The following is a 27230-nucleotide window of genomic DNA, read 5'->3' on the forward strand; positions in this document are numbered from 1 at the left end:
CAGGAAGCCCTCAACCTCTGTATAGCCCACGACATCTCCCTGAAGGCCTTCCACCTGCTGGGTGTCAACAACACACAGGCCCATCACCTGAGCAGGGTTTTCTCCTCCCAATTTGAGTGGTTGCTCCACTTGGAGGTTACTCACCAAGTCTTCCAAGCATGGGGCTCTCCCCAAGTAGACCTGTTTGCGACCAGGCAGAACCACCATTGCCACAGGTTCTGTTCCAGTGGGGGCTGTGGGGGAAGCAGTCAAAAAAGTCTTCTGTCCACAATGGTTTGTCTGATGTCCGCAGACCTTCTTTTTTTGGGGAGAAGATAACACCTCCTGTGGTGACTAGTATTTCACACTTGGCAGCGCTTCTCACCTGATTCATAGAATATCAGGGTTGGAAGGGACCTCAGGAGGTATCTAGTCCAACCCCCTGCTCAAAGCAGGACCAACCACAACTAAATCATCCCAGCCAGGGCTTTGTCAAGCCGGGCCTTAAAAACCTCTAAGGAAGGAGATTCCACCACCTCCCTAGGGAACCCATTCCAGTGCTTTACCACCCTACTAGTGAAACAGTGTTTCCTAATATCCAGCCTAGACCTCCCCCACTACAACTTGAGACCATTGCTCCTTGTTCTGTCACTGCCACCACTGAGAACAGCCGAGCTCCATCCTCTTTGGAACCCCCCTTCAGGTAGTTGAAGGCTGCTATCAAATCCCCCCTCACTCTTCTCTTCTGCAGACTAAACAATCCAGATCCCTCAGCCTCTCCTCATAAGTCATGTGCTCCAGCCCCCTAATCATTTTCGTTGCCCTCCGCTGGACTCTCTCCAATTTGTCCACATCCTTTCTCGGGGGAGGGGGGGGGCAAAACTGGATGCAGTACTCCAGGTGTGGCCTCACCTGTGCTGAATAAAGGGGCATAATCACTTCCCTCGATCTGCTGGCAATGCTACTACTAATGCAGCCCAAAATGCCACTAGCCTTCTTGGCAACAAGGGCGCACTGCTGACTCATATCCAGCTTCTCGTCCCCTGTAATCCCCAGGTCCTTTTCTGCAGAACTGCTGCCTAGCCCCTCAGTCTCTAGTCTCTAGAGGTGAATGGGATTCTTCTATCCTAAGTGCAGGACTCTGCACTTGTCCTTATTGAACCTCATCAGATTTCTTTTGGCCCAATCCTCCAATTTGTCTAGGTCACTCTGACCCTATCCCTACCCTCCAGCATATCTGCCACTCCTCCCAGCTTAGTGTCATCTATGAACTTGCTGAGGGTGCAATCCATCCCATCATCCAGATCATTAATAAAGATGTTGAACAAAACCGGCCCCAGGACCAACCCTTGGGGCACTCTGCTTGAAACCGGCTGCCAACTAGACATTGAGCCGTTGATCACTGCCCATTGAGCCTGGCAATCTAGCCAGCTTTCTAGCTACCTTATAGTCCATTCATCTAATCCATACTTTTTTAACTTGCTGGCAAGAATAATGTGGGATATGAATAGCAGATCCTCACCCTAAGAGATGACACAAGCAGGCTGCAGATTCTTAAGGGGCCAGCTGCACTTGCTTACAGCTTGGAATTCCCAGGGGTTCCATTCACGGGTTAAAAATCCCTTTAGCCTGGGTCCAGCACTTCCCCCAGTTCAGTCTTTGTTCCTTAGGTGTTTCCAGGCGCCTTCTTGGGTGGGGGAGTCAGTGAAGCACCACAATGGTGTCACTCCCCTGCCTTATATAGCTTTTGCATATGGCGGGAATCCTTTGTATCAAAGCTTGGTTCCCATGCCAGTCAGTGGAAAATACTGATGTCCCAAGATGGAGATCTGCAACAGGTGACCTGGTCACATGTCCCTGTTGTGTCACAGTAGCCATTACTCGGAGGCTGTCTCTAGCATCCTCAGGAAGGCTCCCCAGGTGGGAGATAAGATTCTCCTAAGGCCTATTGTTCTCTCTAATGGCCCTTCCCCACCCACTATCTAGGCTTAAATCATCTTGTCTAGTCACCCAGGTGTAACTACATTTTGAAATACAGATACATCATCAATATTCGTAACTTCAGATACAAAAATGATACATGCATTCAAATAAGATAATCATATTCAGCAAACCATAACCTTTCCAATGACACCTCACATGGTTTATCTTGCATAAAATACATTATAACTATGCCATACTAATATCATAATACTATCACTATGAAGAATATGGGATGCAAAGTTAGAGGTATCATTTGACAACTCATAATTTGATGATCAGTACTGTCCTGATAAAATATGTGTGGCAACACCGTATGTGCAGTTATAAGTGTGACAGGATCCCTGGAGTGCAGTCAGGGACTGTGGGTCTGCTCTACCCCCTGCTGTACCCCTGGGCTGTCTCTCACAAGGCTTTGCTAGTGACAAGCAGCAAACACCTCTAGGCACTGTGATCACTCAGCACAACCGCATGTGGAGCCCTCCCGCCCAGATATAGTGCATGAATGCTCCCAGAGCCACTCATGAATCACACAGGGAAAGGCACCAGCTCCCAGCACTGCACCTCAGGAATATACTGTCTTGCACTGCTCAAGACGAGCAGTGCAAATTTATTAATTGGTTCACCACCTCATCAATGGAAAGTGGATACTCACAAGCCTTTGTAAAACCTGAGCACATTTACCATTCACTTTAGGCAAACTCACGGGTAACGATAAACAGTAAAACAAATGTATTGACTACAAAAGATAGATTTTAAGTGATATTAAGTGATAGGCAAAAAGTCAGAGTTAGTTACCAAAAGAAATAAAAGATAAGCGCAGTCTAAACCCTCAACCCTACTAGACTGGGCAACATCTAGACCAAGCAGTTTTTCTTGCCCCACTGGATATTGCAGTTCATAGCACACAGATTTCACCCTTGAAATCTGGGCCAGTCTCCTCTGCTTAAGTCTTCTCAGTGTCCTTGTTGCTTACAACATGGGTGGGGGAAGGAGAAAGGCGAAGCCTGGGCCTGCTCTATTCTGTTTTATACCCTCAGTCCCATATGCTTGGGGAACACGAGTCCAAGCATGTCTGGGGGGCATTGCTGAGTCTCCAGGCAAGGTTGAGCAATTCCCCTGGTGTGGCCTCATGCAGGTGAGTTATTGAATTGTTGCTCCCTTGCTGGACAATGGCTGTTGTTGGGTTGTTTGACACTTGCTGTTGCCTCTGGGGAGCTAATATCTGAGCAGGTCCCCAACTCACAGCATGTTTTAGCAGCAAAGAGTCCTGTGGCACCTTATAGACTAACAGATGTTTTGGAGCATGAGCTTTCGTGGGTGAATACCCACTTCGTCGGATGCAAGTAGTGGAAATTTCCAGGGGCAGGTATATATATGCAAGCAAGAAGCAAGCTAGAGATAACGAGGTTAGTTCAATCAGGGAGGATGAGGCCCTGTTCTAGCAGTTGAGGTGTGAAAACCAAGGGAGGAGAAACTGGTTCTGTAGTTGGCAAGCCATTCACAGTCTTTGTTTAATCCTGAGCTGATGGTGTCAAATTTGCAGATGAACTGAAGCGCAGCAGTTTCTCTTTGAAGTCTGGTCCTGAAGTTTTTTTGCTGCAGGATGGCCACCTTAAGATCTGCTATTGTGTGGCCAGGGAGGTTGAAGTGTTCTCCTACAGGTTTTTGTATATTGCCATTCCTAATATCTGATTTGTGTCCATTTATCCTTTTCCTTAGAGACTGTCCATTTTGGCCGATGTACATAGCAGAGGGGAATTGCTGGCATATGATGGCATATATTACATTGGTGGACGTGCAGGTGAATGAACCGGTGATGGTGTGGCTGATCTGGTTAGGTCCTGTGATGGTGTCGCTGGTGTAGATATGTGGGCAGAGTTGGCATCGAGGTTTGTTGCATGGATTGGTTCCTGAGCTAGAGTTACTATGGTGCCATGTGCAGTTACTGGTGAGAATATGCTTCAGGTTGGCAGGTTGTCTGTGGGCGAGGACTGGCCTGCCACCCAAGGCCTGTGAAAGTGTGGGATCATTGTCCAGGATGGGTTGTAGATCCCTGATGATGCGTTGGAGGGGTTTTAGCTGGGGACTGTATGTGATGGCCAGTGGAGTCCTGTTGGCTTCTTTCTTGGGTTTGTCTTGCAGTAGGAGGCTTCTGGGTACACGTCTGGCTCTGTTGATCTGTTTCCTTATTTCATGTTTTAGTGACAACCATACAACACAATCTCATAACTTCATATGCATTAATGATACACATATACGGATAGAAAAATGACTTTTAGCAGATCATAACCTTTCCCCTGATACCTTACAAGGCCTACTTTATATGTAAGGTCACGATTATATAAAAATGAGGTTACAGGATGCTCCCCCAAAGTATAGAATGTCACAATAAGATTCTACTCTGTGGTATTATTAACACATGTTACAAACAAATAGGTCTGTGAACTCTGCTTAATTTGCATTTAAGCAGTAAACAGAATCACCAAATAGGAATGGAAACAAAGGAAGCTCAAACAGGTGAGGATAAAGCAGCAGGGAACATCCACATAAATTCTTTTTCTCCTACACAATTCTGCAATATAACACTTGGGAGTACATGTGCACCTGCAGCTAGCACAATTACACATATTTACATGCTGCCATCAGGATTTTGGTGCACAATTTGATCTGTGGAACTCATTGCTGCGAACAATCGACCCACTGCATACTACCAAATTCCATACCAAGTGGTCAAGCTGGTTTGGACAATACCCCATTTCTCTGTGGACAGTCAATGGACTCATGATATGGACAAAAGCGCATGAAACCTGCAGGAGCAGCTCGATGAAACGGCCATCAATTGGACACATTTAAAATATATTATCCAAAATGGTGTTAAAAGAATTTTAACCCTGTCAAGAGAGGACAAGCAGTGTTTCTGGTGGTGGCCCAGATGTTGGACTATATTTCAATGGTCAGGGCTTACAATATTCCAGCAGATTATCCTGGCAATTAGCTTATTATTAGGTATACTAATTCTGCAATGCATACGGTGATGGTTAAAGGGGACAAAGCAATGTAGGTCCTCCACCACAGTGTAAGGAGCAGTGTGCTGGGAGAGAAGCTGAGCCCTGCTTAGGGGGCGGGGCTTCCCTGCTTAGGGGTCCTATAAAGGTAGCCAGCCAGTCAGGCAGTGGCATAGACAGCTGCAGCGGCACAGCAGCCAGCAAACAGAGCTGTCAACAGGGGAGTTTCAGTGGGAGTTTACAGGGGGAGGTTGCAGGGGAGACATGGAGACCTAAGCAGAGGAACTGACAGGCTAGTGAAAGGAGTGGGTGGTGGTCTGCCAGTGGTCTGGTGCCTGTTGGGGCTTTGTTTTGGTTTGTGTTTCCTGGACTAACAGGTTTAACTGCCTTGCAGACTGTAAGCCTACAGGTAATATGGATGCCAAGCTGGAAGAATACTGATCTAAACTGGCCACAACCTGGAGCCGGGAATACCTCCCAACAGGCAAACTTGTGGGAGCCACTGTAGGAGCGGGTGCAACCAACACTTTTCAACGTGTCTTTCCAGTCCATAACATGAGTGGTACACCCCAGAGAATGGTGGGTGGACCGAGTGCACCCCCAACTGCAGTACACACATAGAAGGGCTAAAGCAGTGGTTAAAGGGGACCCCTTTTTGTACTGGTGACCCCTTTTGAGCACCAAGCCTCTGAGTGCGACCTCCCCTTAGAAATTAAAAACACATTTTTGATATTTAACACTATCTTAAATACTAAATTTAAACTGTATTGCTTCAAATGAATTTACCTTTTCTCACTGCTTTTAAATTAAGACTAAAACACATTTTTATTGAATTAAATATAAGTGGAAAAGTTATATTTAAGTAGAATTTTATTTTAATACTGGACAGCAGTTAATGACCTGAAGCAGCCAAAAATCAGTAAGATGGATGATGCTGTTTATTTGACACAAGAAGTTTTATTCTTGGTGTTGTTTTAGAAAGGGCACGTCTGATGTCATCCTTCACATCAAGCTGGTTTCGAGATTTCGTCTTTATTGTGAAAGCCTGGAGAATCATTTGTAGGTAGTGGGAAGTGGCAGAAGGCCTCTCAGGGCCATTTCAGACACCAGTGGGTATTCACTTGCAACTGAGCTCCAGTACTGGTTTGGAGGCAGCTCTGTGAATTTTGCTTTCACTTCATCATCACTGATCATGTCGACAAACTGTTCCTGTGTGTGAATATCGTCAGTAGGTAACTGATCATCTGGGTTCTTCACCAGGGAATGACGTGCTTCTGGTAGCGCTGGGAAGTAGTGTGAGAACTCTTCATGAAGGGCTCTCAAATGTTCACTGATCACTGACTTGAGAGTATTATCAATGTTAACTTCCTCCTCCTTGCTGAACGAGGAAAGTGTCGGAAACATGCCATATCTGTCTGTGTCCAGCTTCCTGCACCGCAGATCCAACTTCATCTGGAAGGCTTTGATTTTATTACTCAGGTCACCTAATGTTGAACATTTTCCCTGAGGTGACAGATTGAGATCATTAAGGCTACCAAAGATATCAACTAGGTATGCCAAGCAGAGAAGCCATTTCTTGTCACTGAACATTTTATTCAGCTTTTGTTTCTGTTTTCGCAGGAAAAACTCTGCCATCTCTTCATGAAGTATAAAAATGTGCTTTAATGTGCATCCCCTAGAAAGCCATTGGACTCGAGTGTGGAAAAGCAGAACTTCATATTCACCACCCATTTCATTGCAGAGCTCTTGAAAGAGACAACTATTCAGAGCATGAGCTTTAATCATAGACTATCAGGGTTGGAAGGGACCTCATGAGGTCATCTAGTCCAACCTCCTGCTCAAAGGGGGACCAATCCCCATATGGTGCCTCAGTGTCCCCTATGCAGTTCTTAAGTATCTAGGTGGTGGGATAAGGGTGTATAGTTGCTGCAGAGCAAGGGGACAGTGCACCTAAATGCCTGACACTCTGTCTCCTAGCAACTGATGGCCTGGGCCCCTCCCCTGCAAGGTGCCAACTGAAGGTGTTGGAGACAAAGAGATCAGGTGATCTCCTGGCCCGGGGGGAAGAGACAAAGCCCAGAGAAGGAGGGGCTGGAGGGGAGTTTCAGTTTGAAGCTGGCTAGGAAATGGAGAGGGGCCCCGACGGGGCTTGGGCTTCCCAAAGGGGCTGTGGCCTCCCTGGGGGCCCCAGATGGACATAACTGAAGGGGGTCCTGTTGTCTGTACTGGCAAGAACTGTCTTGGACTGTGTTCCTGTCGTCTCAATAAACCTTCTGTGTTACTGGCTGGCTGAGAGTCACGGTGAATCACAGGAAGCCGGGGATGCAGGGCCCTGACTCCCCCACACTCCGTGTCAACTGGTGAAAGAGGTGGGATGTACTGTACCCTGTGGACGGCGCTTCCTGCAGTAAGTGACTGGGAAGCAGTAAAATGAAGGGGGATTGACGGGGACCAGGCATGCAGAAGATTCAGAGAGAAATGATTTCAGGGGGTGATTAACCCCTGGGAGTGTGTGACCAGAGAGAAGGACTTTTGCAGTACCAGGGTCCCCCGGGGGATTGCAGTGAGCGGTTTCAGGGGTGGAGGAGTCTGCAGTTCGACCCCTGGCAGAGAGGGGGTGACCTGAAGAAGGGCTGGTGGTGCACTAGGGGTGTCCCTGGAACCGGTGGGAAGCTGAGAGCACAGGCCGGCAAGGGGCCAGCAGGAAGATGTTTGCTAAGCACCTTAACGGCGACCTGGTGGAGCTGTGCAAGCAGAGGGGGCTGCGCATTGGGAGGTCCACCAAAGAACAGCTAATTGCCCAGCTGGAGGAGAAGGATCGCTTGGGTGAACCGAGCAATGTCCCTGAGGGAAGCCGCCCGGCGGATGCAAAGGGGGCCCTGGGGCCTGACATGGCTGGGAGGGGTCAGACTGCTGCCGAGGACACCCCGAGACCCTGCCCACCTATACCTAGGGGAGGGGTTGGGGGAAGCCCAGTGAACACCGCGGGCACCCTGACCCTAGCGGCCAGCAGGGGATCGTCCCAGCGGAGCTCCCCGTCCCTGGAACAGATGCGGCTGGAATATGAATGGGAGATGAGATGGGAAGAGCTCGAGTTAAGGAGGCAAGAACTGAAGCAGGAGCAGGAGGAACGGGAAAAACAGCATGAGCTGGAGCTGGCCCGGCTGAGGAGCAGTGGGGCCCTGGCTGCAGTGAGTGAGGGGGGACCCAGGCCTACAAAGAGCTTTGATAAGAGCTTCCTGGCCCGGCGTAAGGAGGGGGAGGACATAGACACCTTCCTGACGGCCTTTGAGAATGCCTGCGAGCTGCACCAGGTCAACCCTGCAGACAGGCTCCAGTTTCTCATCCCCTTACTGGACTCCACACCCGTGGAGGTGTACAGCTGAATGAAAGGGGCGGAGACGGGGACTTCAAACTGTTCAAAAAGGCCCTGCTCCGCGAGTTTGGGCTGACTCCTGAGATGTACCGGAAAAGGTTCCGGAGTCAGCGTAAAACCCATGAGGTCACATACCTACAACTGGCCAACCGGATGCAGGGGTATGCTCGTAAGTGGACAGCTGAGGCCCAAACTAAAGAGGACCTGCTCGACCTATTCATACTGGAGCACCTATATGAGCAGTGCCCACCCGACCTGAGGTGACGGTTGATGGACCAGAAGCCAGAGAACCCGCAGCGCGCAGGCCGGCTGGCCGACGAGTTTGTGGACAGTCGGGCAGGGGATGACAGGGAGGAGTCCCAAAGGAACAGGCCTGCCACGAAGAGGAAAGAGAGTGACCCTGGGACCTCCCAAAGGGGGAATAGGGAGAACCCCCTCCCAAGGGAAACATCCAGCGTCAGGGCCAACCGACCAGCTCGGGGGGACCAATGGGACATGGGCTGCTATCACTGTGACCAAAGAGGCCACATATGGACCCAGTGCTCCAGACTCAGGGACAGACCAAGCAGACTGGGCCCACAGAGGGTTAACTGGGTGGCAGCCCAGCTGGACGAGGGGCAGGGGTCCCAGGCAAGGGGGGCTGGCAGCTTATCAACTGCTCAGGAGGGAGGAGGGCCCCAAGCCAACTCCTCCGCAGAGCTGGATGCTCCGGACATCAGGTTTTCTGTTTACAGGGTGAGCGCAGGGCTGTCCCTGCAGAGCGAGTGCCTTGTTCCCCTGGAGGTGGATGGGAGGAAAGTCTATGGATACTGGGACACGGGCGCTGAGGTGACACTGGCCCAACCCGAGGTGGTGGCTCCGGATCAGGTGATGCCCAACACCTATCTGACCCTGACGGGGTGGGCGGGACCCCATTCAAGGTGCCCGTGGCAAGGGTACACTTGAAATGGGGGAACAAGGAGGGCCCTAAGGAAGTGGGAGTGCACCCCAATTTACCCACTGAGGTGTTAATGTGGGGAGACATGGAGAACTGGCCAAGCAACCCCCAGGTGCCCTGGTCGTGACCCATAGCCCAAGCCTGCAAGGGACACTGCGCCCTGACCTCGGGAAGGGTACCTTGCCCAAGGCGCAGGACCCTAACCTGGTGGGGAGGGAATGTCCAGAGACACAGCTCAAGGAGGCTGCAGCTTCAGACCCAACCAGTGAGAGAGAGCAGGTCCCCATCCCTGCCCCAGCTGCTGAGTTCCTTGCCGAGTTGCAGAAAGATCCCTCCTTGCGGAGGATAGGGGACCTGGCCGACCTCAGTGCGGTACAGACCATGGGGGGAGGTTGCCGGAAAAGGTTCCTGTGGGAGAAGGGGTTCCTGTACCGAGAATGGGCTCCCCCAGGGGAAATGGAGTCATGGGGAATCAGGAGGCAGCTGGTGGTACCCCGGAAGTATCGCCGCCAGCTGCTGTGCCGGGCCCATGACATCCCCCTCGCAGGGCACCAGGGAACCTGGCGTACACAGCAGAGGCTGCTACAGAACTTTTTTCTGGCCTGGGGTCTTTACTAATGTCCGGCAGTACTGTCGCTCCTGTGACCCCTGCCAGAGGGTGAAGAAGGCCCAGGACAAGGGGAAAATGGCTTTAGGACCCTTGCCCAGCATAGAGGAGCCTTTCCAGAGGTGGCCAAGGTCAAAAGGTGGGCTCTGAACCAAGAGACCCCGAATCACAGCCCTCCAGACTGGGCTGGGAAAGAACCCCATCCCAGTTTAAACCCCAGGGGTATTGGGGTGGAAAAAGGACACAGGCCACATAAGCCTTCCCACCTGCAGACTATTGGTGCCCTCGAGCACACCCGACCTAAAGGCGGGTGTGAAACTGGAAAGGCCTGGTGTAATTCTCCCCCAGGAAGGGGGGGAGGGGGATGCTGGGGCGTCCATGGGAATGTAGGTAGGTTCGAACTTCCCCAGGTCACTGGCTAAAGTGACCCTGCTCAGTTCGGTCTCGAAGAGGGGAGAGATGTGACGAACTGGGAATGTTCTTAATGTTTTCTCTGAATACTGTGTTGGTGCCTCAGTTTCCCCTATTCAGTTCTTAAGTATCCAGGTGGTGGGATAAGGGTGTGTGGTTGCTGCAGAGCAAAGGGCCAGTGCACCTAAATGCCTGACACTCTGTCTCCTAGCAACTGATGGCCTGGGCCCCTCCTCTGCAAAGGTGCCAACTGAGGTGTTGGAGAAAGGGACCTAGGGGTTACGGTGGCTTCTGCAGAAAGGGACCTAGGGGTTACGGTGGACGAAAAGCTGAATATGAGTCAACAGTGTGCCCTTGTTGCCAAGAAGGCTAATGGCATTTTGGGTTGTATAAGTAGGGGCATTTCCAGCAGATCGAGGGATGTGATCATTCCCCTCTATTCAGCACTGGTGAGGCCTCACCTGGAGTACTGTGTCCAGTTTTGGGCCCCACACTACGAGAAGGATGTGGATAAATTGGAGAGAGTCCAGCAGAGGGCAACAAAAATGATTAGGGGGCTGGAGCACATGACTTATGAGGAGAGGCTGAGGGAACTGGGATTGTTTAGTCTGCAGAAGAGAAGAATGAGGGGGGATTTGATAGCTACTTTCAACTACCTGAAAGGGGGTTCCAAAGAGGATGGATCTAGACTGTTCTCAGTGGTAGAAGATGACAGAACAAGGAGTAATGGTCTCAAGTTGCAGAGGGGGAGGTTTAAGTTGGACATTAGGAAAAACTTTTTCACTAGTAGGGTGGTGAAGCACTGGAATGGGTTACCTAGGGAGGTGGTGGAATCTCCTTCCTTGGAGGTTTTTAAGGTCAGGCTTGACAAAGCCCTGGCTGGGATGATTTAGTTGGGTTTGGTCCTGCTTTGAGCAGGGGGTTGGACTAGATGACCTCCTGAGGTCCCTTCCAACCCTGAGATTCTATGATTCTATGAGACAAAGAGGTCAGGTGACGTCCTGGCCCAGGGAAAGAGACACAGCCCAGAGAGGAAGGGCTGGAGGGGGTTTGGCAGTCTTAGAAGCTGGCTGGAAAATAGAGAGGGATGCCCCGATGGGGCTTGGGCTCCCCAACGGAGCTGTGGCCTCCCTGGGGCCCCAGATGGACCTAACTAAAGGGGGACCTGTTGTCTGTACCTGTTTTGGACTGTGATCCTATTGTCTAAATAAACCTGTTTTACTGGCTGGCTGAGAGTCATGGTGAATCGCAGGAAGCCGGGGGTGCAGGGCCTTGTGTCCCCCCACACTCCATGACACCTGTGTAATAGTTACCGTGGTGCCTTGGGACGGGACGGCAACTAAGGTGGTCCCCATGAGCCCTATGGGAATACTGAGAAAGGGAAGCCCTTGCTGGGAACCACTGGGTGATAGATGGGGAGGATGGAATGGTGCAAATTGGACAATAATTCAGTTAAGTTATTGTTTGCCTCTCCCCAATGGCCAGGGAGGAGCAGACTCAATGGCCTGTTGCCAGTGGTGGATGATTTGGTGTGATGTACATGGGATATGGGGTGTTCTGCTGGGAATGAACACAATTCCGCAATATAACACTTGGGAGTGTAAGTGCACCTGCATCTAGCACAATTACACATATTTACACACAAGTCCCATCAGGACTTTGGTGCACAAATGGATCTGTGGAACTCATTGCTGTGACCAATCGAACCAGTGCATACTACCAAATTCCATACCACGTCATCAAGCTGGTTTGAACAATACCCCACTACATTGCATTGTCTACACTTCGGACTTCTGGTCTTTTGCTCTCTGTCTGCGTGACAAGAACCAGGGGAGAGGGTGAAGGGAAACCCTCTAACAGGTCTGAATAAATGGTCAGCTTTCACAATGGAGAGAGGTAAATAGTGGTGTCCCCACGGGTCTGTACTGGGCCCAGCACTATTCAACTTATTCATAAATGATCTGGAAAAGGAGGTAAACTGTGAGGTGGCAAAATTTGCAGATGATACAAAACTACTCAAGATATTTAAGTCCAGAGCAGACTGCGAAGAGTTACAAAGGGATCTCACAAAACTGGGTGACTGGGCTACAAAATGGCAGATGAAAATCAATGTAGATAAATGCAAAGTAATGCACATTGGAAAACATAACCAGCTATACATATAAAATGATGGGGTCTAAATTGGCTGTTACCACTCAAGAAAGAGATCTTGGAGTCACTGTAGATAGTCCTCTGAAAACATCCACTCAATGTGCAGCAGCAGTCAAAAAAGCTAACAATGCTGGGAATCATTAAGAAAGGGATAGATAATAAGACAGAAAATATCATAATGTCTCTATATAAATCTATGTTACGCCCACATCTTGAATACTGTGTGCAGATGTGGTGGCCCCATCTCAGAAAAGATATATTGGAATTGGAAAAGTTACAGAAAAGGGCAACAAAAATGATTAGGGGTATGGAACAGCTTCCATATGAGGAGAGATTAATAAAACTGGGAGTTTTCAGCTTAGAAAAGCGATGACTAGGGGGGGATATGATACAGGTCTATAAAATCATGACTGATGTGGAGAAAGTAAAGAAGGAAGTGTTATTTACTCCTCATAATGGAAGGACTAGGGGTCACCAAATGAAATTAATAGGCAGCATATTTAAAACAAACAAAAGGAAGTATTTCTTCACAGTCAATCTGTGGAACTCCTTGCCAGAGGATGTTGTGAAGGCCAAGACTATAACGGGGTTCAGAAAAGAACTAGATAAGTTCATGGAGGATAGGTCCATCAATGGCTATTAGCCAGGATGGGCAGGGATCGTGTCCCTAATTTCTGTTTGCCAGAAGTGGGGAATGGGCAACAGGGGATGGATCACTTGATGATTCCCTGTTCTGTTCATTCCCTCTGGGGCACCTGGCATTGGCCACCATTGGAAGACAGGATACTGGCCTAGATGGACCATCGGTCTGACCCAGTATGTCTGTTCTTATGTTCTTATGTACTCACTTAAAATTTCTCTCTTTGTAGTTAATAAACTTGGGTTTTTGTTTTTGACATAATCCAGTGTGTTTAAATTGGAGTGTCTGGGAAACTCCATGGGGGGGGGAGCAAGTTGTGTGCATATTATTTCTATTAAAGAAATAACAGACTTTATATAACTTGTGTGGTCCAGGAGAGAGCTGCGTAGTACAGGGGGGAAATCTAAGACTTGGTGTCACCCTGCCATATAGCTAGGGCTGGTGAGAGCCAGAATATAAGAACAACCCTAGTGGGTCAAACATCGTAAGTTTGGCCACCATGGAAAGAATTTTATATTGTAACAGAAACACCCAAGAAAAATTCTCAGAGATATGCAGGGGTGAAAGTAACTTAAAGGACTTACCGGTACTGCCAGAGTCCTGAGCGGGGGCATGGCCTCAACCAGAAGAGGCGGGGCCTAAACCGGAAGAGGCGGGACTTTTCACGATTTAAAGGCCCTGGGGCTCCAGCTGTGGCTGGGAGCCCCAGAGCCTTTAAATCACCCCGGAGCTCCCAGCTGCAGAAGCAGCTGGGAGCCCCAGGGCTCAGGGGAAAATTAAAGGGCCCGGGGCTCTGGCCGCTGAGGGGAGCCCCTGGCCCTTTAAATCCCCACCCATGCACGGCTGCCGGAGCCCCGGCAGAGCTTTAAAGGGCCCAGAAGGCGGTCCAGTCCGGCACGGCATACTGGCTCTTGCTGGTACACCGTACCGGACCTGCTTACTTTCACCTCTGGAGATATGTGATTCTTTTCTAGAAATATCTGAATGATCCTATGAAATCCATGGTTCCCCCTCACCTCATTCTCTTGTCTACCCATTTCCTTCCCTTTCCATCTGGATCCCCCTCTTCTGAATTTTGCTTCTAGTCTTTATCTTTTTAAATAATTTTTCTTTAACTAGTCGGATTTTTTTTAAACAACATTTGTTTGTTTGTTAGTTGTGTAATACAAATAATTGATTTATATTTTAATCATTCATCTTATATGTAATTAAATGTTTAAAGTATAGCTAAGATTAGGTAGCAGATGGTTAATATATGAGAAGAAGTTGATGTATTATAACAAGTTTATGTATATTTTATAATGATTGTTTTTCTATATATAGATTTTAAAAATTAAAAAAAAGTAAGCAGGAAAAAAAAAAGATGGCTGCCGATGTGACCTGCAACCGGAGTGATGTCATAGAGAAACTGATGACATCACTTCTTTATGACTTTACTAGGCTGGCTCATAGCTAAGGGAACTGATGATTGAACAGCTCCCAGCAAAACAAGTTTTTTGTGGAAGTAAAAAATGCGAATTTCTTAACAGATGGTGTTTGTTCAGCCTGCAGGCCAGCCAGCCTTCAAGGCAACGGATTATGGATTCTACTCAGAAAGGGTATAGTTTAGGTCAGCCAGCAGCAAAATTCCCCCGGAGCTCCTCACCCCAGCAAGGGGGAGGGCTCCTCCAAGGGATCCTGCTTCAACAAGGGAGTGCGCCCCCCCGAACCACCTCACTTCCGCAGGGGAGCGAGCGCTGCCAAGGCATCATGCTCCGACAAGCAAGTGCACCCCCTCGAAGCGCCTCACCCCAGCGGGGCAGCGAGATCCCCCGAAGCACCTCACCCCAGCGGGGCAGTGAGATTCCCCGAAGCGCCTCACCCCAGCGGGGCAGTGAGATTCCCCGAAGCGCCTCACCCCAGCGGGGCAGCGATATCCCCCGAAGCGCCTCACCCCAATGGGGCAGTGAGATTCCCCGAAGCGCCTCACCCCAGCGGGGCAGTGATATCCCCCGAAGCGCCTCACCCCAGCGGGGCAGCGAGATCCCCCGAAGCACCTCACCCCAGCGAGGCAGCGAGATTCCCCGAAGCGCCTCACCCCAACGGGGCAGTGAGATTCCCCGAAGCGCCTCGCCCCAGTGGGGCAGCGATATCCCCCGAGGCGCCTCGCCCCAGAGGGGCAGCGATATCCCCCGAGGCGCCTCGCCCCAGAGGGGCAGTGAAATCCCCCGAAGCGCCTTGCCCCAGAGGGGCAGTGAAATCCCCCGAGGCACTTCACCCCAACGGGGCAGCGAGATCCCTCGAAGCGCCTCGCCCCAGCGAGCAGGAGAACTCTCCCAAGGCATCCTGCTCCGACGAGAGAGTGAGCCTCCCCTAAGTGCTTCATCCCAGCGAGGAAATGAGCTCTGCCAGGGCATCCTGCTCCGAAGAGGGAGTGCCCCCCCCCGAACCGCCGCACCTCAGCGAGAGAGTGAGCTCTTGCGCAGTGTCTTCCCCCAGCAAGGGCATGATCTCCCACAAAGTGCCTCACTGCAGCGAGGGAGCGAGAGCCCCCGAAGCGCCTCCCCACAAACAGTAATGGAACTGAGAAGTGGCAAATGTTCGGTCCAGCCAGGGAAGTTGTCGGTGACAGCTAGCCACTTGCTGGTAACTGTGCAGCAGGGTCTCAGTGCCCAGAGGGTGGAACCACGCCAGAGAGCTAGCCACCTGCCAGAGACTGAACGGAACCATGGAACATCGACACCAGATGGCAGACACGTTCACAGGCCTCCTGCCCTCCCAAAGAGCGAATCCTTGCAGACAGGATCAATCCCCAGGAGCTCACCACGGCCAGAGGCTGCTTCAGCCAGCAACGAGACTCCTCAGCCACAGACCAAACGTGCTCGCAGAACCATCCTCAATCCAAAGGACCAATCGACCCAGACTGAACCCATCTATGCAGTCTCCTTTCCGCCAAGGACTGATGGGACCCACAGGGGCTCTCCCCATCCCGACGCCGAAGGGACCCGCAGGGGCTCTCCCCATCCCGACGCCGAAGGGACCCACAGGGGCTCTCCCCATCCTGACACTGAAGGGACCCACAGGGGCTCTCCCCATCTTGACACTGAAGTGACCCGCAGGGGATCTCCTCATCCCGATGCCGAAGGGACCCGCAGGGGCTCTCCCCATCCCGACGCCGAAGGGACCCGCAGGGGCTCTCCCCATCCCGACGCCGAAGGGACCCGCAGGGGCTCTCCCCATCCCGACGCCGAAGGGACCCGCAGGGGCTCTCCCCATCCCGACGCCGAAGGGACCCGCAGGGGCTCTCCCCATCCCGACGCCGAAGGGACCCGCAGGGGCTCTCCCCATCCCGACGCCGAAGGGACCCGCAGGGGCTCTCCCCATCCCGACACTGAAGGGACCCGCAGGGGCTCTCCCCATCCTGACACTGAAGGGACCCACAGGGGCTCTCCCCATCCCGACACCGAAGTGACCCACAGGGGCTCTATCCATCCAGAGAGTGAGTCAAGCTACAGGTGCGCACTGCACCATGAGATGGAATCGATTCGCAGGGGCTCACTCCATCCAGAGTCCAAAGTGACTCCCAGGACCTCATTCCACCCACAGACCAGTTGCACTAGCGGCTATTTATCTGTCCCAAAGGATGCATCAACACAGACTGAACCCTTCCTTGGGGTTCCACTCCACTCAGAGACTGACTCAACCTGCAAGGGCTCACCCCAGGCTGCGAGTGCAGCCACCCACAGGGGCTCGCCCCTGCCACAGACTATATTAACCCCCAGGGATTTACCTCCTAGGGCCTTAGCCAAGTTTGGACCTGAATCAACGTGGTGGTCCTTACTCCAGCCAGACACCGGACAGCCAGATAGCCAGGCTCCCGCGTGGCCAGGGTCATCAGTGTCAGCGGCTGAGCCACTCTCTGCTGGAACTTTGCCTATGGAGACAGACGTGCTCTCAGATTGTGTATGTGAAGGCACAGATATCTCACGCAAAGACTTGGCCATGCCAGTGTTACCAGACAAGCAACTCATTGCTGTCCCATCGCATAAGGATGAGCCAGAGCATGCTGGGCCCAGCTATGAAGCAGTAGACATGATCAAGCCAGCCAGAGAAAGAACAATTCCCAGGTTTAGTGCTTTCTTTGTGGGTATGTATAAACAATCTTGGACCATGAATTTACTGGGGCCTCTCAGAGTGAACATTGCAGGCTGGGACTGGTGTCCTGTCACTCTGCTATGACCACTTCAGGGCTGTACTCAATCCTGTGTCTATAGTAGCAGCTGTCACTGTGACTGCTTCACGCTGAGGCTGGATGGGATTGAGTGCGAAGCTCTTGGCTTGCTGTAAGAAACAACCTTAGGTATGTTCAATCCAGGGCCTCTTACTGGAAGCAGGGTCTCCATTGCTGCTTATAGCCACCCCGAATATGAGCCTGAAAGAGGCTTCACGGGGATGGAGCAGAAGGAATACACAGTCCTTGGAAAGCTCTGCAGGGCTTTTGCAGACCCTCCAGTGCATTGGGGGAGACTATGCATCCAAACATCAGGGGAGCAGAGCTCCCATGGAGGGAGCTATCACTAAGGGTCACTTTGGTGCAGAGGCTCTCAGGGAGGAACCTACCAGTATCTGGAAATATGTGGAGGGGAAGTCAAATGAAAGGAGACACTGAGTGTTCAGGACAGCAAGAAGGACAGGTTTGGAACTTCCTGTTAACTTCAGGTTCCATGCCAAGCAGACAGTCCTGGGTGCAGCACCTTCCCAGGGCACACATACGGGCGATAGGGGTCAGAATCGCAGACAATTCATGTGGGGTCTCAGACAGGGCAGTGTTTTGCTGCATTCTGCAGAATCTAGGGCAGTGGTTCCCAAACTTTATGACAGCATGACCCCATTTTAATAAATTATTTCCTCCCAGGACCCCAGACAGCATGGAGGATGGCATTTTATGTCCTCGGCACAGTGTGACCTCGCACGTATGGTGCATGCGGGGTCAGGACACATGAGGGATGGCATCCTCCATGCATTTTTGACCTCGCACACACTGTGCACACAAGGTCACACTGAGCGGAGCAAAATGGCATCCTCCGCACACTAGGGATTGCAATGACCCCATCTGCTGATGGCTCAACCCCATTTAGGGGCTCGATCCACAGTTTGAGATCCACTGATCTAGAGCCAGATCATCAGCTGGTGTAAATCTGTGACACTATATTGAAGTCAATGGATCTGGGCTGAATTCAGTGGGGTACATGGCTTAACACCAGCTGCAGAAAAGGACCTGGGGGTTACAGTGGATGAGAAGCTGGATATGAGTCAGCAGTGTGCCCTTGTTGCCAAGAAGGCTAACGGCATATTGGGCTGCATTAATAGGAGCATTGCCAGCAGATCAAGGGATGTGATCATTCCCCTCTATTTGGCACTGGTGAGGCCACATCTGGAGTATTGCATCCAGTTTTGCCCCCCCGCACACACACTACAAGAAGAATGTGGAAAAATTAGAGTCCAGCAGATGGCAATAAAAATGATTACAGGGCTGGGGCACATGACTTATGAGGAGAGGCTGAGGGAACTGGGCTTGTTTAGTTTGCAGAGGAGAAGAGTGAGGAGGGATTTGATATCAGCCTTCAACTACCTGAAAAGGGGTTCCAAAGAGGATGGTTCTAGACTGTTCTCAGTGGTAGCAGATGACAGAACAAGGAGTAATGGTCTCAAGTTGCAGTGGGGGAGGTTTAGGTTGGATATTAGGAAAAACTTTTTCACTAGTAGGGTGGTGAAGCACTGGAATGGGTTCCCTAGGGAGATGGTGGAATCTTCTTCCTTAGAAGTTTTTAAGGCCTTGTCACGGAGGGTGGGGGAGTCAGGGCCCTGCAACCCCCACCTCCTGCGATTCACCGTGACTCTCAGCCAGCCAGTAAAACAGAAGGTTTATTAGACGACAGGAACACGGTCCCAAGCAGGGCTTGTAGGTACAACCAGAACCCCTCAGCCAGATCCCTCTGGGGGGCAAGGATCTTAGACCCCAGACTCAGGTTCCCTGCCTCTTCCCAGCCAGCCCAAATCTGAAACCAAAAACCTCTCCAGCAGGCTCTCTTCCTTTGTCCAGTTTCCCGGGCAAAGGGACTTGCCCCACCCCCCTCCTGGCTCAGGTTACAGGCTCAGGTACCGTCCCTCACCTAAAGTCATCCCCTGCTCTCCCATGCCCCATGCAGACAGTCCCAGTAACACTAAACGACATTCCCAGGTCAGTCCACCCCGCTTCCTACTGCATCACAGGCCTGGCTTGATAAAGCCCTGGCTGGGATGATTTAGTTGTTGTTGGTCCTGCTTTGAGCAGGGGGTGGGACTAGATGACCTCCTGAGGTCTCTTCCAAACCTGAGAGTCTATGATTCGATGAACCAGTAAGGCCACGCTCACCACACCAGAAGCAGAGGGGCGGGACAGGAACAGGAAGTATAAAAGGCAGACCCTGAAGCTCAGTTGGGCTATAGCCACCAAGGGAGATGGACATGTTTGAGCTACCAGAGCTGCCAGACCAGCCAACACTGAGAAGTTGCTGGGATTGCAGTGCATCCTGGGGAAATGGAGGATGACCCCAGGATTCAGGTACATCCCGAGGGGAGGGGAGGAAGTAGCCCAAGGACAGCTGACGGTAGTAAAGCTGTGTTGCTGCCTGAAGACAGGTCAGCGTGTTGCGGGCAGATCCCCAATGACCCAGTGGTGGAACACTCTGCCACTGCGAGGGCCCTGGGCTGGGACCCAGTGGAGTTGGGTGGGCCCAGGCCCCCCTATCCCCTGCCACCCCATCCCTAGGTTAGTAGCCTCCCCAGCATGGGCCAGGAGACCTGTGTTGGTCTACTGTCTGCTGAGCTAGGATGTTAGACTGCTTTGGTGTCCAGTCCTGCTTGGGGCCTGGGCTCCTAGACTATTGACTGCTCTGCCCTGCCCTGCCTGAGGGCCAGTGCCTCAGGCTGTTTGGTGTCCCCCCAGGTCTGATGGCCCAGGCTCATAGACTATGCCCTGCTCTGCCTTGCATGAAGGTTTGAGCCCTCGCTTGTACAAATTGACATTCTAGGTGCATGACAGCAGAGAGGTGTGGCTGCCGTTGGAGATTGACAGTCGGGGACGGCCATGCATGGCTACACACTTACACAGCCAAATGTTTCCTTCCCTCCGCTCTATCCCATCACTACTAGTTATACCTCTGTCCACCCTGCAAAGTCATTTCCCCTCCCCTCCACACCTGTGTGTAGGGGGTTCTCATCATCCCCATCGGTCAACATTTAGCTGAGTTTTGCCATCAGTTGCAGCTATACAACTCCAGTTAATCCATTGTTTATTTTGGGGAGTCCCTTTGTTGGTCTTCGACAACAAAAACTGTAGTTTTACAAAATATTGGATCCATATCCAGGAAATGTGTGACAAGGGATTTCCCACACCGAAAATAAATCCAGGCAGGGAATTTGAACTTGGACGATCTTCTACTCACTGGCTCTAGTGCAGGATCTTTACTTCCGGCACCTGTCATATGAGGTCACAGAGGTTCTACATGCCTCAGGTCAGTGGCAACTCTTCCAGTATCTTCAGCTTGTAATCATTCTCCTTGGATATGCCACATTTCTACACATCAGAGCTGGTCTGATGCTCTAGGCAATGATACAATTTGGTACCTCTCCTAAAGCTTCCTTCTTCTCACTATGTGGCCTCCATTCTGTGTCATTTCTTCCAAAACTCTGTCCCCTTGTGTGATGAAGTGGGAATGTCCGTAATGTTTTCTCTGAATACTGTGTGGGTGCCTCAGTTTCCCCTGTGCATTTCTTAAGTATCTAGGTGGTGGGATAAGGGTGTGTGATTGCTTCAGAGCCTTAGACGGCCAGCGTGATGGTGTCTGCACAGAGACTGGCCGACACCCTGTCTCCTGGCAACTGATGGCCTGGGCCCCTCCCCTGCAAGGTGCCAACTGAAGGTGTTGGAGAACAAAGAGATCAGGTGGCCTCCTGGCCCGGGAAAGAGACAAAGGCAGAGGAGGGGCTGGAGGGAGTTTCAGTTTGGAGCTGGCTGGGGAAAGAGAGGGAGGCCCAGACCCGGGGTCTGGGCTCCCTGCCCCCCAAGATGGACCTGACTGAGGGCTCCTGTTTCCTGTACCTACAAGCTCTGGTTTGGACTGTGTTCCTGTCATTTAATAAACCTTCTGTTTTACTGGCTGGCTGAGAGTCATGTCTGTCTGCGGAGTTGGGATGCAGGGCCCTCTGGCTTCCCCAGGAGCCCCGCCCGGTCGGACTCACTGCAGGAAGCACACGGTGTGGAAGGAGATGCTGAATGCTCCGAGGTCAGACCCAGGAAGGTGGAAGCTGCGTAAGCTTCTTGCCCTGGAGACAGTGCGCTCACAGGGAGGAGGCTCCCCCAGAAGCCTGACTGGCTTCCTATGGAGTAGTTGCAGAGAATTGCCCGGTGACTCCGTGACACCTTGTCTGTTGAGTTGTCTTCAGTGGGTGCCATCAGCCCCCAGATGTGTCCGAGAATCCTTTGCACCAGGTGTAGCGGTTGTCAGTGGTCTTTCAAAGAAGGTGTTGAACTTGCCACAAAGGATCCCAGACCAAAAGGTCATATAAGGAACAGAAACAGGGATACCGTTTGGGAGCTGGGGGCAAACACTCTGCTGTAGCTGTAGGACATCAGTCTGTCCATGGTCTGTTGGTAAATGACAATGGAAATCCATGTATTAGTCTGACACCTACTCAGCCTGTGCCTAAAGCTCCTCTGGTTGTGACCAGTTGAAGGCCAATGTCAGGACACCGCAGGCTTTGACCCTGGATCTGCAGGAGCCCAATCAACTGCCACCTCCCTGCTTTCGCCCAGCAGCTTGCTCCTACCCGACTGAGCAGGAGAGACCATGGACCCTAATGTTACATCAGGGAGGGCTTCCCTGGGCCTGGTTGCAGGAGCACTGTGAGCTCTGATTGGTCCAGGCTTCCTGTTGATACCCAAAGAGGCACAGGAAGTTGTCTGCACAACTGGGCTCTACCTGGCTGCTACCTCAGACCCTGCCTTCTTGCCTAACTCCTGAACCTGCTTCCTGTCTTGTTCCTGATCCTCACCCTGGTCGCCAAATCCGGCTCCACCCCCCATTCCAGTTTCAGCACCAACTGGTGGCTCCACTCCCAATTCTGGCTCCATCTCCAACCACTAGTCCTGACTGCCTACATCTTGGCCTCGATAGTCTGTCCATCTATGACTAAAGCTAATTTAAAAAAAAAGACCAGTTTTGTCTGAACATGCAGTTTTGTTGAAATTTAAATGTTTGATAGGAACATGTTGATTTCAACTAAATCATTTTGTTTCGATACTGTCACTGTTTCATTTTAACTTTATAGTTTCAATTCAACTTTTATATTAAAATATTAATGTTAATGGTGTATTTTATTTTTGTTTAATAACACAATGCATATGTTATGTTTATTATTTCAACACGATATAAAAGTTGAAACACAAATAGATGTTATTGAAACAAATGGTTTGATTCCAAATTTTGTTCCATGGGAAATTTCAGCATTTGGGCTTTTTGTTCTGATTCAGAATCAGTTTTCCCCAGATAGTTGTGGAATCTTCAATGGGATGGATATGCTGTTTCGGACCAGCACTATTTATGACTGTGCAGTAAGAAGTGCTTGCCACTACGGTGTTCCCCATTTCAGCTTGCCCTGGTTCCTAGGTAAGTAGTCCCTGAGTCCCAGCTATGTAGCTGTTCACAGAACCAAAAAGCAGTTCTTTGGCCAGTGCCAGCATTCCCACAGTTCATCACCTCCTCCTCTGTACAAGGCACTGTGCTCAGAGCATCAACCCTGGCAGTGCCCTGCCTACTCTGTACAGTATCACAGAGCTGTTGGGTAATGAGAGAGTCTGCAGGGTCTTTCACTGTGTGTCATTCAAACAACCTGTGAACACTGGAGAACCACCAGAGCAGGAGGCTGAGCTGTTGATGTCATTCATTCTGCTCTGCTCAAACCTGGCGTTTCTCGGTCTGTGTGAATACCTAGTGTGGGAACTGTTGGCTTGCCAAGGCAGCCTCTGGGAGCAGGAATGAAGGGGTGTCACGGAGTCCCCAGGATTCTCTGGAACTGCTCCCCACAAAGCCAGGCAGGACTTTGGGGAGCCTCCTCTCCCTTGGAGCAGACTGTCTTCAGGGCAAGAAGCTCACATGGCTTCACCTCCTGGGTCTGACCTTGGAGCATTCAGCATATGCCCCTCCATGCACTTCCCACAGCGAGTCCACCCAGGTGGGGTCCTGGGGAAGCCAGAGGGTCCTGCACCCCCAACTTCGCAGTCAGACATGACTCTCAGCCAGCCAGTAAAACAGAGGTTTATTCGATGACAGGAACACAGTCTAAAATAGAGCTTGTAGGTACAGAGAACGGGATCCCTCACCACAGGATCCTCCTGGTGTTTGATGCTGCTTGATTGTATGGTGTTTTCCTCAATCCTCCAGTAGTACCCCCTCTCAGTTCTTAGTTCCTTGTGTCTCTTGCTCCCAGCTCCTCATGCACACTTCTTTCCTCTGACTCCTCCTCCCTAGACTGGAGTGAGCTCCCCTTTTTATACCAGGTGCCTTGATTAGCTTGTCCTGATTGGCTGCAGGTGCTCCAATCAATGTAGCTCTCTCTGGTGCCTTCTAGAAAGTTCTTAATTGGCCCCAGGTGCCTTGATTAGCCTGGAGCAACTGCCATTTTGGTTCCCATGGTACTAGGGATTTGCTTAGCCTGGAGCTAACATACCTGCTCCTCAATACTTTCCTGTAGTCATCCGGCCTTGCTCCATCACATATCCCCCCCTCTGCTCAACACCATAGGGTTGGGCAACTTGGGACGCCAGGCAGTGTGCTCGTGAAAGACCATCAGCGTTGCCGTGGTGGCATCCAGCCCTATGCCGTATACGGAACTGGAATGGTTGTAGGGATAAGAACCACCTGGTGACCCTTGCATTCTTTTCCTTATTTCTCTGCATCCACTGGAGGAGTGTGTGGTCCATCACAAGAGTAAATCGCCGGCCCAAGAGGTAATAACGCAGCGTCTCCATGGCCCATTTGACAGCGAGGCATTCTCTCTCGACTACTGCATACTTCTGTTCTTGTGGGAGCAGCTTTCTGCTTAGGTAGAGAATCGGGTGTTCTTCATCTCCAATCATTTGTGACAGAACTGCCCCCAACCCCACCTCAGAAGCATCTGTCTGTAAAATAAATTCCTTGGTAAAGTCTGGGGCTATGAGTATGGGGTCATTATAGAGGGCCGTCCGAAGGTCTACAAACGCCCCCTCTGCAGCGTCGGTCCACTTTACCATGTCTGGACCTCGAGCCTTCACCAGGTCCGTTAGAGGACTTGCCCTGCTGGCAAAGTGGGGAATAAACCGTCGGTAGTAGCCTACCACGCCTAGGAATGCACGGACCTGCTTCTTTCGGGTCGGCCGGGGCCAGTTTTGAATCGCTTCTAGTTTATTAGTTTGGGGCTTCACTATACCTCTTCCTACAATATATCCCAGGTACCTAGCTTCTGCTAGTCCTATGGTGCACTTAGCAGGATTAGCGGTGAGGCCAGCCCGCCTTAAGGTGCGTAGCACTGCCTCAACCTTCTCCAAGTGGGTTCCCCAGTCTGGCATATGGATGATGACATCATCTAGGTATGCAGCTGCATAACTAGTATGGGGGCGCAGCAGCTTATCCATGAGGCGCTGGAATGTGGCTAGGGCCCCATATAACCCAAAAGGGAGGACAGTGTACTGGAATAGCCCGTCTGGGGTGGAGAACGCTGTCTTTTCTTTAGCTTCTTTGGTCAGGGGAATCTGCCAATACCCTTTGGTCAGATCCAGTGTAGTCAAGAAACAGGCACTACCCAGTCGATCAACCAGTTCGTCGATGCGTGGTATGGGGTATGCATCAAACTGGGATACTTCATTCAGTCGGTGAAAGTCATTACAGAATCTCGTGGTACCATCAGGTTTGGGCACTAGAACGATTAGACTGCACCACTGACTGTAGGATTCTTCAATAACGCCTAATTCTAACATTTTCTTTACTTCAGTCTTGATTTCTTCTCTTTTGGCTGCTGGAATTCGGTAGGGTCTCAGTGTTACCTTGGCTCCAGGGATCGTGCGGATATGGTGATAGGTCTCAGTTGTCCGCCCCGGTTTTGTAGAGAAAACATCTCGGTTATGATTAATCATATCAGTTGCCTCGATCTTTTGGATTGGCGTCAAGTCGGGTGATATCTTTACTTGCTCATGTACGTTATCCTCCTGGGGAAGAGTCTCCCAGGTGACTAAGCATGCCTCTCGATCATGCCAAGGTTTTAGAAGATTGATGTGGTAAATTTGCTCCGGTTTTCTGCGGCCTGGCTGCTGTACCTTATAGTTTACCTCTCCCACGGCTTCAATTACTTCATAGGGTCCCTGCCACTGGGCCAACAGCTTGCTTTCTGCTGTGGGCACAAGGACCATTACTCGATCCCCTGGTTGGAACCGTCGAAGCTTTGCTTCGTGGTTATAATGGGTCCGTTGGGTCTCCTGTGCTTTTTCCAAGTGTTCTCGTACAATGGGTATAACCTGGGATATCCGATCCCTCATCTGTAGTACATGCTCAACTATGTTCCTTCCGGGATTTGGCTCCTCTTCCCAGGCTTCTCTGGCTATATCCAATATGCCTCGGGGGTGGTGCCCATATAGTAGTTTGAATGGAGAGAAGCCTGTGGAGGCTTGTGGAACTTCCCGGATGGCAAACATGAGGTAAGGCAATAGGGTATCCCAGTCTTTCCCATCCCGGCTCACCACTTTCCTGATCATGGCCTTGAGGCTCCTATTGAACCTTTCCACAAGGCCGTCTGTTTGTGGGTGGTATACAGAGGTCCGTAGGGCTTGTACATGGAGCAATGAACAGAGATCTTTCATCAATTTAGACACGAAAGGTGTCCCTTGATCAGTCAGCATCTCCTTGGGAAGCCCAACCCGGGAAAAGATCTGCACTAGCTCCTTAGCTATTGTCTTGGAAGCTGTGTTGCGTAGGGGGACAGCTTCCGGGTATCGGGTTGCATAGTCTAGTACAACCAGCACATGTTGGTGGCCCCGAGCTGTCTTCTCTAGGGGCCCAATCAGATCCATGGCTATGCGTTCAAATGGTACCTCTATTATTGGAAGGGGTATCAAAGGGGCCCGTAAGTGTGGGCGAGGGCTATGTAGCTGACACTCTGGACAAGAGGTGCAGTATCGCCTGACATCTTCATGTACTCCTGGCCAGAAGAACCTCCGCAGGATCCTGGCCTGGGTCTTCTCTACCCCTAAGTGTCCTCCAAACAAGTGACCATGGGCGAGGCTCAATATGTTTTTTTGATGTTTTCGGGGCACCAGAAGTTGATGCATCTCCCGCTCCTGCATTTGCACCACATGGTACAGGAGATCTTTCTTCACTATAAAGTAGGGTCCTGGCCTCGGACCTTCCCCTCCACTGGTATCCCATCTATCTCAGCCACCTCTTTCCTGACGTTATTATATCTGGGGTCCTCTGCCTGGTCCCGTCCGAACGTCTCTCTCCCAGGACTAACCTGCCTGAGCTCCTCATGCACACTTCTTTCCTCTGGCTCCTCCTCCCTAGACTGGAGTGAGCTCCCCTTTTTATACCAGGTGCCTTGATTAACCTGTCCTGATTGGCTGCAGGTGCTCCAATCAATGTAGCTCTCTCCGGTGCCTTCTAGAAAGTTCTTAATTGGCCCCAGGTGCCTTGATTAGCCTGGAGCAACTGCCATTTTGGTTCCCATGGTACTAGGGATTTGCTTAGCCTGGAGCTAACATACCTGCTCCTCAATACTTTCCTGTAGCCATCCGGCCTTGCTCCATCACAATGCACACTGGAGACTTAAGAAATGCATAGAGGAAACTCATGCACCCACACAGTATTCAGAGGAAAGATTAAGAACAGTCTCACTTAGTCACATCTCTCCCGCCTTCGAGACTGAACTGAGCGAGGTCACTTTAGCCGGTGACCTGGGGAAGTTCGAACCCACCAACGTTCCCATGGATGCCCCATCATCTCTCCCATTCCTTGGTGGGAGTTACACCAGGTCCTTCCAGTTTCACTTCTCCGTGGGTCTGTTGTGCTTGATGGTGCTTGCAGGCTGCATGTGGG

At 51.1% G+C, this 27230-nt stretch overlaps 1 protein-coding gene across 4 annotated transcripts in view; it reads left to right on the forward strand.

Annotated features, from left to right (window-relative positions):
• Positions 1-14546: 14546 nt before the first annotated feature.
• The window catches only part of SEPTIN4 (septin 4), a 95860-nt gene continuing 83176 nt past the window's right edge, over positions 14547-27230 (forward strand). For all 4 annotated transcript variants that reach the window (XM_039508292.1, XM_039508293.1, XM_039508294.1 and 1 more), the window contains exons 1-2: positions 14547-16033; positions 16214-17215. In XM_039508292.1, the coding sequence (XP_039364226.1) occupies positions 14554-16033; positions 16214-17215 (2482 nt within the window). In that variant the 5' untranslated portion in view covers positions 14547-14553. The remainder of the gene's footprint in view (positions 16034-16213; positions 17216-27230) is intronic.

The sequence above is a fragment of the Mauremys reevesii genome, linkage group 20, assembly GCF_016161935.1.
Source record: "Mauremys reevesii isolate NIE-2019 linkage group 20, ASM1616193v1, whole genome shotgun sequence".
In the NCBI taxonomy this organism is placed as follows: domain Eukaryota; kingdom Metazoa; phylum Chordata; order Testudines; family Geoemydidae; genus Mauremys; species Mauremys reevesii.